This window comes from Argopecten irradians, chromosome 6 (assembly GCF_041381155.1).
Source record: "Argopecten irradians isolate NY chromosome 6, Ai_NY, whole genome shotgun sequence".
NCBI lineage: Eukaryota > Metazoa > Mollusca > Bivalvia > Pectinida > Pectinidae > Argopecten > Argopecten irradians.
Genome location: NC_091139.1, coordinates 28,253,504 through 28,266,555, shown reverse-complemented (window position 1 = coordinate 28,266,555; position 13,052 = coordinate 28,253,504). Strand labels below are relative to the sequence as shown.

Here is a 13,052-nt window from a genome sequence, read left to right as displayed (position 1 = left end):
ATGGATAAGTGTTCATCGAGACAGTTTCTTTTTCTGTTCTTCAACTTCCTGTTTTTGGTAAGATGACAAACATTTTCTTTATGTTACATACAATTTGTAAGTTAGTTTTATAAATAGTTATATGTGAATACATATGAAATATTAAGAAATTATACGGTTGAAATATGGATTGAAGTGTTGCTGTCTATTTTATTGTAAGCTAGTATTCCTTGATAATGTTCTTAAATCATTTTGTTATTTCAGATTCATCTTATTTTCAATTTGTGTTAATTTGATACGCGTACTAGATGAAGTGCTATCATGAAATGTATAATTACATCCATAGTCTTATTTTTGAAACGCGTTTAAGATAGTTGTGATAATCCAGTCAATCGTTCATTCATGGTAAAGACGGAATATTTTGATGTCTCATTTTTTGCCTTTGTCTTTGTGATGTGTCAATATACACGAATATGTATGAATTAGATCGTGGTCTACTCCTAATCATAGCGATATGTTCATACATCTTCACAGTGTCTGGGTATAGCGCTAGTTGGATTTGTGTCATGGACCCTAGCAACCATTCCAAATGCCAACGAATTTATTTCTGGTACACATGTAAGTATTACAAACTTGTTCATTACATTTGCATTAAAAACAAATAAACAAATCTTTCTAATTTGTTATATAATTCAGAAATAATAAAAACATGTATATTGAAACGTCTCCTGTAATATTTTAAAACTAATTGCAGTAAAAAAAAAACCTGTTTATTTCATAGCGTTAGATTACATGACACGAATTAAATGGTCTACATCAATTTGCTAACCAAAATATAAAATAAATAGGTTTATATTCGTACTAAACTTCCTTTCCTGTCTATCGTAACTTTAACATCATCGTTTGAAATAAAAATTAAGGTAATGCAATTGAACCATCTCATATGTTGCCAGACATATTGAGGTCATGACCTCTAATTATCTTTCATGAGTGCTCAACATCATCCTTGAAAATATAACAAAATCGTAACATCTTTAATGGTCACTCTATTAAAAATTAAACAAGTATTTTGTTTTTTTCACCATAGCTAAATCTAATTTAGAAATGTATTGTCTCTAAAATATAAATGTGTCTCTACACGCGAATTGTCTCCCTTTGTACAATGTGATGTGGATGCTCGATTTGTTACGTAGCTAACAAAACGACCCACGTAGTGAAAAATCCTATGCTGATGTTTTTTCTATCTTTTTATTAGAATTCTTAATGGATCAATATCAATGTTATGGTACAGAAAAAAATGAAATTTGCAAACGATGTTCAAGTATTTGAAATCGAGAAAATTCATTTGCCTTAACGCCGCTGTGCCCATCTTTTCAATTAATGATATTTCATCGTGTCAGACCTACGATTCTTATTTCAATACTGAAGTTGTATGAACACTACACAGTAAATTGGAATGGATATAATCAACAGAATTACATTTAATTTAAACAGAATTTTACAACAAAATTACCAATTTGTATTTACCAAACTCAAGCGTGGATGGGGCATACATTTATTCAGATGGTCAATGCTACATTTCGGTTGCATTGCTACGTATTCAGTAGCACGTAGATTTTCGTCATTTAGAAGATGACAATCATGTTATAAACTGAAGACTTTCACATGAGCTGGGTTTTCGGGTTTTATTAGTTTAACGTCCTATTAACAGATAGGGTCCTATAAGGATGTGCCACATAATCTGATTTAATTCTGCACGCTTCTTTTGCGAAATCGAGTCCTGTTGTTATATGGCTTGATGTAATGTTGAGGTCGAGTCAGAGTCCATTTCAAGTTATTATGGTTTAATTGATGGTGTAGGATGGGGTTCTATTGTTTAACAAAACCATATTGTATTTGTATTTTTATATATATTATTTTGTATCATTAGGTCATAAATAAGCTGAGAATGAAATAATAAACAAATGTCAAAAAGTTAGCTACAGTGACTTGATATTGAAAATGTCAACAATGTTCAAATGAAAAAATAAAGTTTGTGTGGTGTCCAGAGTCCAACCTACGTTTGCTGGAAACGGACATAAAAAGTATTATATAACTATTACGTTTGAACAAATTATTATCAAGCTATCAAGCATATTATCTTACGAATGATATGACAGCAATATGGTATCACAAGGGGAAAGCGGATTAGGGTTACAACATGGCGACGGTACAAAATACGAGGACATCGTACTGTCACAGAATGGACGAGTATTTTTTCTAGTATAACCGCCGTAGATCGTGTCATATTATAAACTTTAATGAGATCAAGAAAAAATGGAGGGAGGTAAATTGAAATTTTACTTTTTTGAAATAAAACTTTAAGAGAGCAAATAAAATCGTCCAATATGTTGCTATATTAGATATGCTCTGATTTTGCATTAATCTCATTTGCTAATCCATGGTCACGTGCAGTTCGATATAAAGCATATTCACTCGTTGTTTCCATGTTTAGAAAACACTGATAGAAAAATATTCAATATTTCTATGTGACCCTCATTGCCCAACCATTGAGTTTTTCAGGGCGTCGTTCTATGACCAACGGGTTTTTTTTCTGAATGTTTTGACATTTGTCAAATACACTATATATCTTATATAAAACGTAATGACCTTTGTATTGGTTCATATGGTGTTATATCGCCCTGGTAGAATATTAAATAATGCCATCGGTCATTATCTATTCTACAGTATGACACCATATGGACCTGAACAAAGGTCCATTTTTAATATATAATAGATGTTTAAAATGCAGTATTGACTACAGATACAAAGCATATATTTGTATTGGTGCTATGTTTCACAGCTCAGACTGTTAATACAGAATTTACCAATGTTTACATTCATTTCCTCAAATTTACTCGGCAGCAAATTTCACACAATTAAACACTCGATTCTGTATTTTCTTCTGCAATATAAGTGAATGTCGTCACTTATTGTTACTTTAGCAAAATAACTACTTTCGAACAATTTTGCATTTAACCTTTCAACGAATTCACCGAATGCTTACACTTCGTATATGCATGTGATAATAAATTAAGTTTAACTATACGCGAAACAGTTAGAAACACTAAAACACTGAATTTCAAGTTTGTTTTCCCTCTCAACCAAATCAGAAGTCATGTTACAAACGGCGGCGCCATTTTTAATTTCAAGCCAATGAGAATGCTCTTTACAAGCAAAACAATAACCAAACTACTTAAGCCAGACAAGTAAACAAAGCCATAAGTAACATTCTTTACATTATAAGATTTCATTCATTCGAAGGGTAGATATAACTAAAAAGATTGCAGACACAAGGATTCTAAGTGTATTGAAGCCAACATTTATGTTACTGTTGGCTTGTTTAATGTAAATCTTTGTTTATTTTCTGCAAATTAATACATAATAGTCAATGGAAATATAAACTGTCAAAATCAGACCAAATAGAACATTGCCTCATCACAATTTGAACCACTACTAACACGATATGGTAGCTGCTGTCAGGATTGCATGCCATATTATGAGTATTTTAACACCATTGTGGTCAGTATACGTAAACATATATACAACTTATAATGATAACTAACAGGCAGGAAATAACAACTAACATAAAATTATGTGGGATATAAAAGATAATTTAATGTTTATGTTTTTAAAGTGATTTTATCAGAGAAATGAATTGAAGTTTTCTTGAAACAAACAAATCAAATAAGCTGTATATTTAACGTTAGGACAAAGGAGTAGGTGCAATAAGGGCCAATTTTGGCCCCAACATAGTTTCTCTTTATTTTAATTCCATAGTTTCATCAATATGTGAGATTTATAAAAAACACAGTTTCAATGGATTCTGTAATGTTGTTGCCTAGCAACAAGCCTGGCAAACGGTATATGGTAGTTATGCTAAAAATAGCTAATTTAGTTATTTCGCGAATTTCCCAATCTGTATATTAAGAGAGAAAGATATATTTTGTATTGTGTATAAGGAATAATTAAAGAAAATGTCACATTCCATAACACGTGATCATATTACAGCCATAGTTACACCATAGCAACCAATTTTGCTTCATAGCAACAACACTTTAGCCATTCAAAACACAAAACAATGTGTTTTTAGAGATTTATAAATCAATGGAAGTTTTAACTTTATTTATTCCATTTCTGTTTTTTATCTGTTAGTGTTAATATTTTAACATTTTTATGTAGAAATAAAAACATCAATTGAATGCATTCTTCACATTTCTGGAATTTATACATGTAGCAACGGCATAAAACAATTATATGGTTTATACGTAGTATGTTATATTTACAATAGTTATGATATGCTCACTATTTACAAAGGTAATAATGTCAGTACCCTAATTCACGGAATTCCCTAAGTGCAATAATGAAAGATTACAACTTTTTACGGTGTGCCAGAGGTTCGCATCCTGTTCTGTAAATCACGTTACGTCATCTACCCCTTCTTATCCCTTTAGAATCCCTTCCTATTTTGATATTATTCAGTAATAAAAAACATTATAAATTAAATAACTGTCAATGGTCTTAAAATAACAAGCATATGAATCAAGGATTAAGTAATTAACATTATTCTGATAATGTCATAACTATCAATGATATTAATTATCAGCAACAACTGATATAACAATTATATCATACTTCGCAACAAGAAATATCATTAAACATTTTACAGCATCAACTGCACAAGCCACATTACTACCACCACTTAGATCATCATCATAATTTTCTTTGTCATAAGATCTTTATTATCAACATTCATAGACACGCCAGCAAGATTAGATATTACATAATCAACACAAATATATCAAAGTATCTAAATCCTGTAAACATCATCATCAAACCGAATGCAGTTATGGCCAGACATATTGTATATTATTGACCATTATTTATCAAATATGTTATACTTTTAATTATTAGCAATTGATTATGGACTGAAAACATGAATAAATGTCATTACTTCTATATCATATTACAACTAACTTAAAGACCCATATGATTTTGACAGAAGGAGTGAACTTTATGGAACACTAAAACTTAATATTCATAATGAATTTATTTTCATTTTGTATTTTTTTAAATCTGCTTATTTAACCCATTGTAAAAATATCCCATGTCACTTTACATCCCTGGATGGTAAACAGGTAAATCAGACTGAGAGCAGAGATTAAATAATCCATGATCTGATTATTCTATCTTTTACTATGTTAACCTGCATAACACATACACGATATTCTGTTACTACCCAACTTTATTTATTGTAGGTGGTCACGCTGACCAGTTTTTGTCTAGGGTTTGTGATCCTTATCATTGGTAAGTCCAGAGCAAGATAACTCTTAGATGTAGAGGCTTCAGTTGTATTACTGCTGTAAGAATGCAATAGTAATTATCTGAAGAGCAGTTCTATAAACGAAAAAAGAACTTTTTTTTTCTAACTGGAAATCGCATAATTCTTGTGTATTTTGAGTTATTTCCCCTTTGATTCACTTTTTCAATACTGTCGGAGTGAAACGAAGGGAAGTAACTCTGATAGATCAAAATGCGTTTTACAAAAGGAACCTAATGCTAACATCGCTGTGACAAAATAGTAATTTTCTTTCACATTAGGAGGTATAGGCTGTGCTGCCGGATTCTGCAGGGGACTATGCGTCTTAAAAACAGTGAGTAAAATGATATAATTGGATTAATTTTCGAAAAAGTATCTTCACTAAACCAGATTTACTTGTAAAGGAAAATATAAACATGGAAGCAGGTTTGGTATCATGATGATCATACCCTGAGTCTAAAATAACTGAATTATCAGAAATGTTTCATTCTCGGCACTCATGATTAAATAAATCATACATACATATCATGTCTCAATACTTATTGCTATTTATTTGAACTAGAGTATTTGATATTTGTTGTAAACTTTGATTCATTTCCATGCATCTCGTTACATAAGCCACTAATTATGATGTATAATTCTGCATTATTTTTCTTTATAGTATTTAACTCATTTAACACATCCGTTAATACAATTGTTTACTTATTCCCTGATTGATATAACAAATGCATGGTTGGTAAGCGTCATCCTCATTGGTGTTATACTTTTAACTTATAATATGTTTCTTACCCGCATTGTCTTACATTATACTTTGTGTGATAAACCACTCTAGTGAATGCGCTCGGCTTTTTGGTCATTCTTCTAAGCCTCTTCCTGTGTTATTCTTCTCATAATGATCGCAGACTACAGCGTGATTAGTTGATATTTTAATCTATCTTATTTTGACATGTAATTCTGATGTTTAAACTTTACCTAAATAACCCTATAATTGCAACGCTATTATTGTATTTTTGTGTTTACATGTGATATATATTCCATACGTTGATAATATATTGCTCTGAGGGAATACTTATGGGAATACTTATTCTTAATAGACATAAAAGGAAAATTATGCCCTCTTGTTATAATAAACAAAATTTGTATATGTGAGCAGTGAAGCTAATATTTTTTTCCATAAATGGTTTGATATTGTTTGTCAACAAAGTTTTATTGTCGCATAAATTGTTGTTTAAATTGTGCACAAAGATAATAAAAAGTCTTTCGTCTAAACCAGCATTAACCTGGACTTAGCTCTTCACTCTTTATATAATCGTTTTTGATTGGTCGGTTTTGGGATCCCTTGGTACTAACCTTTAACCTCTGTTTCAGTATGTCGGGTTTATGCTGACCCTGATTTTCCTGGAGCTAGGACTTGTATTTTTTATTTATGCAGAGAAGTCACAGGTGATTTACATAAAAAGCTGATTCGTATTTATACATTTTATCATAGGGGACTGTCGCAATATACGAGGGAGTTGTATAATCAACATAATATTGTGGTAATAGGACACCCCTCGTATATTGTGGCAGTCCCCTGTGCGTTTTATCATCTTATCTAATTTTAATCGAATTAAATGTTTCCAATGGTAAATGCGAGCAATAATATTCATGTGGCAAGAACAATTTATAAAATATATGTTCGAGCCAAATGTAGTGAAAAGTTCTTGCATTTCGTTCTTTTTCTAGATTTATCAACGGAATATTTAGAAAAGTATGATCGAAAAGTTGTAAGAAATGTATTTCAATCTGTAAATCAGCTTATTTTCTATGAAACATTTTATACGCGTTGCGATGAGTTTCTTTTCCTGCATTATACAGTTACCAAGCGTCATTGTGAGCTCCTGGGACGGACTAAACACAGACACTCAGTATAAGATTCAGACAGAGGTAAGACCCTTATGTATAGTTGTTAAATTTCACGGTTATAAAATTTCGCAATTTACTGTTTGGGGCGTTTTCGCAAAATGAATAATAACGAAAATACAATAAAATACAACCGGTTCTTTTTGCGAATATTTTGCGAATTTTTTAGTCACCACTGAAGTTGTGGAAATTTGATCCGAAATATTATTTGAAATATGTGAATTTGATATATTTGTGTTGCAAAACCGAAGTTTGATTTGCTGAAATGTTTTTTATATGGCCCAAATCTCGAATATTTTGACTCGCAAAAATAACCGGTAATACAGTACTGCACTTTCATTAATAACCATTTTGTTTCCAAATTTGCACTAAGAGAATAACTTAATGAATTTTTCCAAGTTTATTTCGATAATTTGTCTGCAGTGTGTAGCCATGTGTTTACAATGCTGTGTGGATACCGTGAGAACAACTTGATGAATTTTTCCAAGTTTATTTCGATAATTTGTCTGCAGTGTGTAGCCATGTGTTTTTAATTAGAACACTGCATTAGGTTTAGAGTAATACCTCCGGCAGTAATCATATTAATCAGTATATATGTATATCAACAATACTGTTCGTTTATATTTTGTTGGTAACGCTACCGTTGTTATTAAGTGGTGAAGTTTTTTGTTTTTGTTTTTGTTTGTTTGTTTTTTTGTTTTTATTTTTGTAAAATGTGTTTCAATGTTACAGCTTGAGTGTTGTGGCATAGAAAACTACACAGAATATGGAACGGAAGTGGAATTTTATCCTTCGAGTTGTTTTGTAGTGTATGACGTCACTGGCATCATCGAAAAAACAATCGATAATCTGTTCACGGTGAGTGTATCATAATACTCTAATACATGCAATATACATGCACTATATAAACTGTGCAGAAATGGAAGACGTAACTGGTTTTATATCATTGTAATCCATATTTGTTCTTATTCGTTTTATGTTTGAATGTGTTGTTATTGTGCTATCAATTTAATTTATCTATATTTTAGGTCGAATCGCACAATGTCTCTATGGCTAAATCCGCAAAGTTAACTGATTGAACAAATATCTGTTATGTTTTGTTGTTGGTTTTTTTCCGAATATTTTTTGAATCATTGGTATGATTCCTATTTAATAATTGATGTTTTTTTTTATTTCATAAGAATATGAAACAACAGAGTGAATTCGCGTATTTTTTCCATAACACGATGAAATTAAAAGAAAATATGACATCAATTGTTAATTATTTTTACTCATTTGATAAAATATAATAGTTTGAATGTACAATTCCAGTGATTTCGCAATGGATTATTTTTCCGAATCAATACGAAACGTCAGTGTCATTATTGTGATGTCACGATAACATCGGGTTTTTGCGCCACACTCGATTTATTTTATCGAGGTGTGAAAGAAGAATCGGTCAATCAGAAATTCAGCCTTAGTATGAAAACAAAGAAAACAAGAAAACAATCAGACTTAATTAAACATTAACACGTGATGTATTTTGTATATGTTTGTGATAATAAAAATCATGTTCATTACTTTAAGGCGGACTGTTTGACTCAAATGCAGAACTGGTTGAATGACAATATTCCTATCTGGGTTTCTGTCCTCATAGTGATCGCTGTGATAGAGGTAAGTTTCTTACCTTCGACACCAAAGTCGGTTTAAAGATTGATAGAGAAATAGGCAGGTCGATGTGGCTTGTATATAGCAGTTAGCGTAGCATTCTCCTCTAGTAGAGACGCTGAGTTAACGTATTGGAGACCCAAATTCGATTCCTAGTTAAGGCTCTTGACTGGAACTATTTTCCTTGTTCTCCTACAAGTTTTTCACGATAACCATTAATGTTTTAGGGATTATCATCTTTTAGAGCCTGTCACACCGTAATATTTTTTTGCAAATTAATGATGGCGTCTGGAAGATTTTTTGTCAATTATTCCTAGTTTATCAATTTATTATGTACATGTACGTAGCTCAAAAAAACGTAACAAGCAATTTTGAAGCTTCTATTTTGTTTCATCTATCCAGTTTTTGAGCGGACTTACCTCCTGTATATTTCTACAAAAAGTACAAAAGAGGCTGAAAGTTGTACCATATGACAATGAGGAAAACAAAAATTCCAATACTGAGATGGTGGCAATGGCAAAAAGGTCATCGAACAACAGACACTCAAATGGTGTTGAAAATCATGATGACAGAGCATACACCCCTGGGTTAATACGCGTGACCCCAGCTCGTGAAGAGGATATCAGAGACAACACGACTATCGACTACCTAAGTGAAAACAACATTGATGCAATATCAACAAAATCAAGTATTGGTTTCACACAAGAAAAATCAGATATAAATGGTCCTGCATTGATAGTGGTCGCATCGGCTCCAAGCGAGGTAGCAACTGCAAGAAAGTCTAAAGACTCAGTTACTAACAAAGAAGTACATGCAATTGTTCATACACAGAAGGGTGCTGACGAAGGTACGAACGATACAATGGAGGAAGAAAACAATGCTATCGTATTGAATGAAGATATTACCAACGCCCCTTGTCTAATCGTTGTCTCAGAGGCTAGAGGTGAAACACGTGCTGTGAAGAAATCTGCTGATTCGTCATCAAAAATGAAAAAGTCAAAGGAAAATGGTAGTTCTGAAGATCTGAACGACTACAAAAACCAGATGGATGATATTTCACAAACCAGGTTGGCTGACCAACCATCGATCATGATTGTACCTGAATCGAATATGGAATCAACGATAGGAAAAGAGGTGGAACATTTCGAGAACAATAATGCAGCGAAGTCCTCATCAAAGGAACAAAATGATTATGCGAACAAAGATAAAAATGATAATTCAAATCAATGTGCAATGGAACAAACTTTGGTAAACGGTGCTTCGTTGTCAGTGGCAACAGAAAGTGGCAGATCGGATGGACACAAAGACGAGACCGCCTCTACATACAGTTTACATGATCCAACTGTATTACTGGTTGCCTCTGTCGCTAAAAGTGAACATTCGGTAACGGAAACAACGACTGATGTTCCTGTCATCGAAACGGAAACCGTAGCATTAACACAGACGGGAAAAGATGATGCAACGTCAGAAGATATTAACGAGATACGTGTTGAAGATACAAAAGATATAAACACAGTTAATATATCCCCTATTTCAAGCCAGGAAACAGAAGATACCTTACGTGAAAGAGGCACTATCAAATCAGCGTCCTTTGAACACGGCGATATTGTAAATACCTGCGAAGGCGACAATACAAAGATAGACGAATTATACGAAAAATCAGACATTAGTGATGCAGCGTATCTTCTTTCGAATCAAGAAGCAGTAAATATCAAAAATGAAGGAGAGATCGAACTGCCTCATACTGACGTCACAGGAACGTCGGAGATCGACCAAACTAATGTGAGAAAGGAAAGAGAAGAATCCCCAACAGAGGTAGAAACTGCCAAATCAAATGATGATGAATCCGAAAATGACGATATGCATGATGATACCAAAATAGATAACACAGACAAGAATGACTCAACAGAAACAACAGACACAAGCAACGGATCATTAGATAAGGAAGAGACAGACGCAAAATATTCTGTAGAAGCAAGTATGGCAAATATACCATCCGTGGGGGTGGGTGTCGTAGCAACATCAGCAGAACTTCTTTCTAATAAAGAAGAAGCAGATATTAAAGTTGAAGGAGAGATCGAAATGCCCCATACTGAAGTGACAGGAACATTGGAGATAGAAAATCAGAACGAACAAGAAATTGTCGAAACTGTTTCTGGACAGGAACAGGAAGAGAGCAAAAATGTGGCAACATCTGATGAAGCAACAGATATCGAAACTACCAACGATTCTAAAGAGGATAACACCGAGAGCGATGATACAAAGAAGACAGACTCAATTGAAACAACAGATATTAGCCACGCACCAGAAGATATGGAGGAGACAAATTCAAAATTCTCCATAGATGCAAATGTAGAAATGACGACAACGTTGGAAGATGGTGTCGCAGCATATGCAGCAGAATCTCAGTCAAATGAGGTTTCAGTTGATATCAAAGTAGATGGAGAGATTGACATACCTCAAACTGAAGTGAGCGCGAATTTGGAAATCGAAAATCAGAACAAACAAGACATATGTGTCGAAACTCTTTCTGGACAGCATCAGCAAGATAGCATAAATGTGGCAACATCTGATGAAGCAACAGATATCGAAACTACCAACGATTCTAAAGAGGATAACACCGAGAGCGATGATACAAACAAGAAAGACTCAATTGAAATAACATACATTAACGCCGTACCAGAAGATAAGGAGGAGAAAGACGCAAAATCCTCCTTAAATGGAAATGTAGAGATTACTTCCACCCTGGAAGATGATGTCGCAGCGTCCTCAACGGAATCTCAGTCAAGTGAGGAATCAGTGAATATCAAAGTAGATGGAGAAATAGACCTGCCTCAATCTGAAGTGACAGGGTCTTTGGAGATTGAAATTGATGTTTGCAAGGAGAGAGAAAAATCATCAACAGAAGTAGAAACTGTCAAATCAACCGATGGGCAATCCGACAAAGACGATATTGATGATAATGCCGAAAGCGACAAAACAGACAGGAATGACTCTTCTGTAGAAGCAAGTATGGAAACAATACCATCTTTAGGAGTGGATGTCCCCGCATCCTCAGCAGAACTTCTTTCGAATCAAGAAGCAGTAGATATTAAAGTTGAAGGAGAGGTCGAACTGCCTCATACTAACGTGACAGGAACTTTGGAGATCGAAACTGATGATAGCAAGGAAAGAAAAAATCCCAAACAGAGGTAGAAACTGCCAAATCAAATGATGATCAATCCGAAAATGACGATATCAACGATAATACCATAATAGATAACACCGACAAGAATGACTCAACAGAAACAACAGACATAAGCAACGAATCATTAGATAACGAAGAGACAGACGCAAAATATTCTGTAGAAGCAAGTATGGCAAATATACCGTCCTTGGGGTGGGTGTCGCAGCAACCTCAGCAGAACTTCTTTCTAATCAAGAAGAAGTAGATATTAAAGTTGAAGGAGAGATCGAACTGCCCCATACTGAAGTGACAGGAACTTTGGAGATCGAAAATCAAAACGAACAAGAAATAGTTGTCGAAACTGTTCTTGGACAGGAACAGGAAGAGAGCAAAGATGTGGCGACATCTAATGAAGCAACAGATATCGAAACTACCAACGATTCTAAAGAGGATAACACCGAGAGCGATGATATAAAGAAGACAGACTCAATTGAAACAACAGATATTAGCCACGCACCAGAAGATATGGAGGAGACAAATTCAAAATTCTCCATAGATGCAAATGTAGAAATGACGACAACGTTGGAAGATGGTGTCGCAGCATCTGCAGCAGAATCTCAGTCAAATGAGGTTTCAGTTGATATGAAAGTAGATGGAGAGATTGACATGCCTCAAACTGAAGTGAGCGCGAATTTGGAAATCGCAAATCAGAACGAACAAGAAATAGTTGTCGAAACTGTTTCTGGACAGGAACAGGAAGAGAGCAAAAATGTGGCAACATCTGATGAAGCAACAGATATCGAAACTACCAACGATTCTAACGAGAGGATAACACCGAGAGCGATGATACAAAGAAGACAGACTCAATTGAAACAACAGATATTAGCCACGCAACAGAAGATAAGGAGGAGACAGATTAAAATCCTCCTTAAATGGAAATGTAGAAATCACTTCCGCCTTGGAAGATGATGTCACAGCGTCCTCAACGGAATTTCAGTC

General features: G+C 33.8%; 1 protein-coding gene across 1 annotated transcript; it reads left to right on the top strand.

Annotated features, from left to right (window-relative positions):
* LOC138326430 (enolase-phosphatase E1-like) lies at nt 1-13,022 on the top strand. Its single transcript, XM_069272539.1, has 10 exons — nt 1-57; nt 514-597; nt 5,277-5,325; nt 5,620-5,672; nt 6,707-6,781; nt 7,196-7,264; nt 7,973-8,098; nt 8,807-8,893; nt 9,290-12,078; nt 12,236-13,022. Exons 1-10 carry the CDS (start codon nt 1-3, stop codon nt 13,020-13,022), a joined length of 4,176 nt encoding a protein of 1,391 aa, XP_069128640.1.
* Nucleotides 13,023-13,052: the final 30 nt, after the last annotated feature.

What these genes read in the sequence shown, in the direction of transcription:
- LOC138326430 (XM_069272539.1), top strand. Translation starts at nt 1, where the DNA reads ATGGATAAGTGTTCATCGAGACAGTTTCTTTTTCTGTTCTTCAACTTC. An exon ending in TCTTCAACTTCCTGTTTTTG is followed by an intron (nt 58 to 513) that starts GTAAGATGACAA and finishes ACATCTTCACAG; the next exon opens with TGTCTGGGTATAGCGCTAGT. An exon ending in TAGTGATCGCTGTGATAGAG is followed by an intron (nt 8,894 to 9,289) that starts GTAAGTTTCTTA and finishes TCATCTATCCAG; the next exon opens with TTTTTGAGCGGACTTACCTC.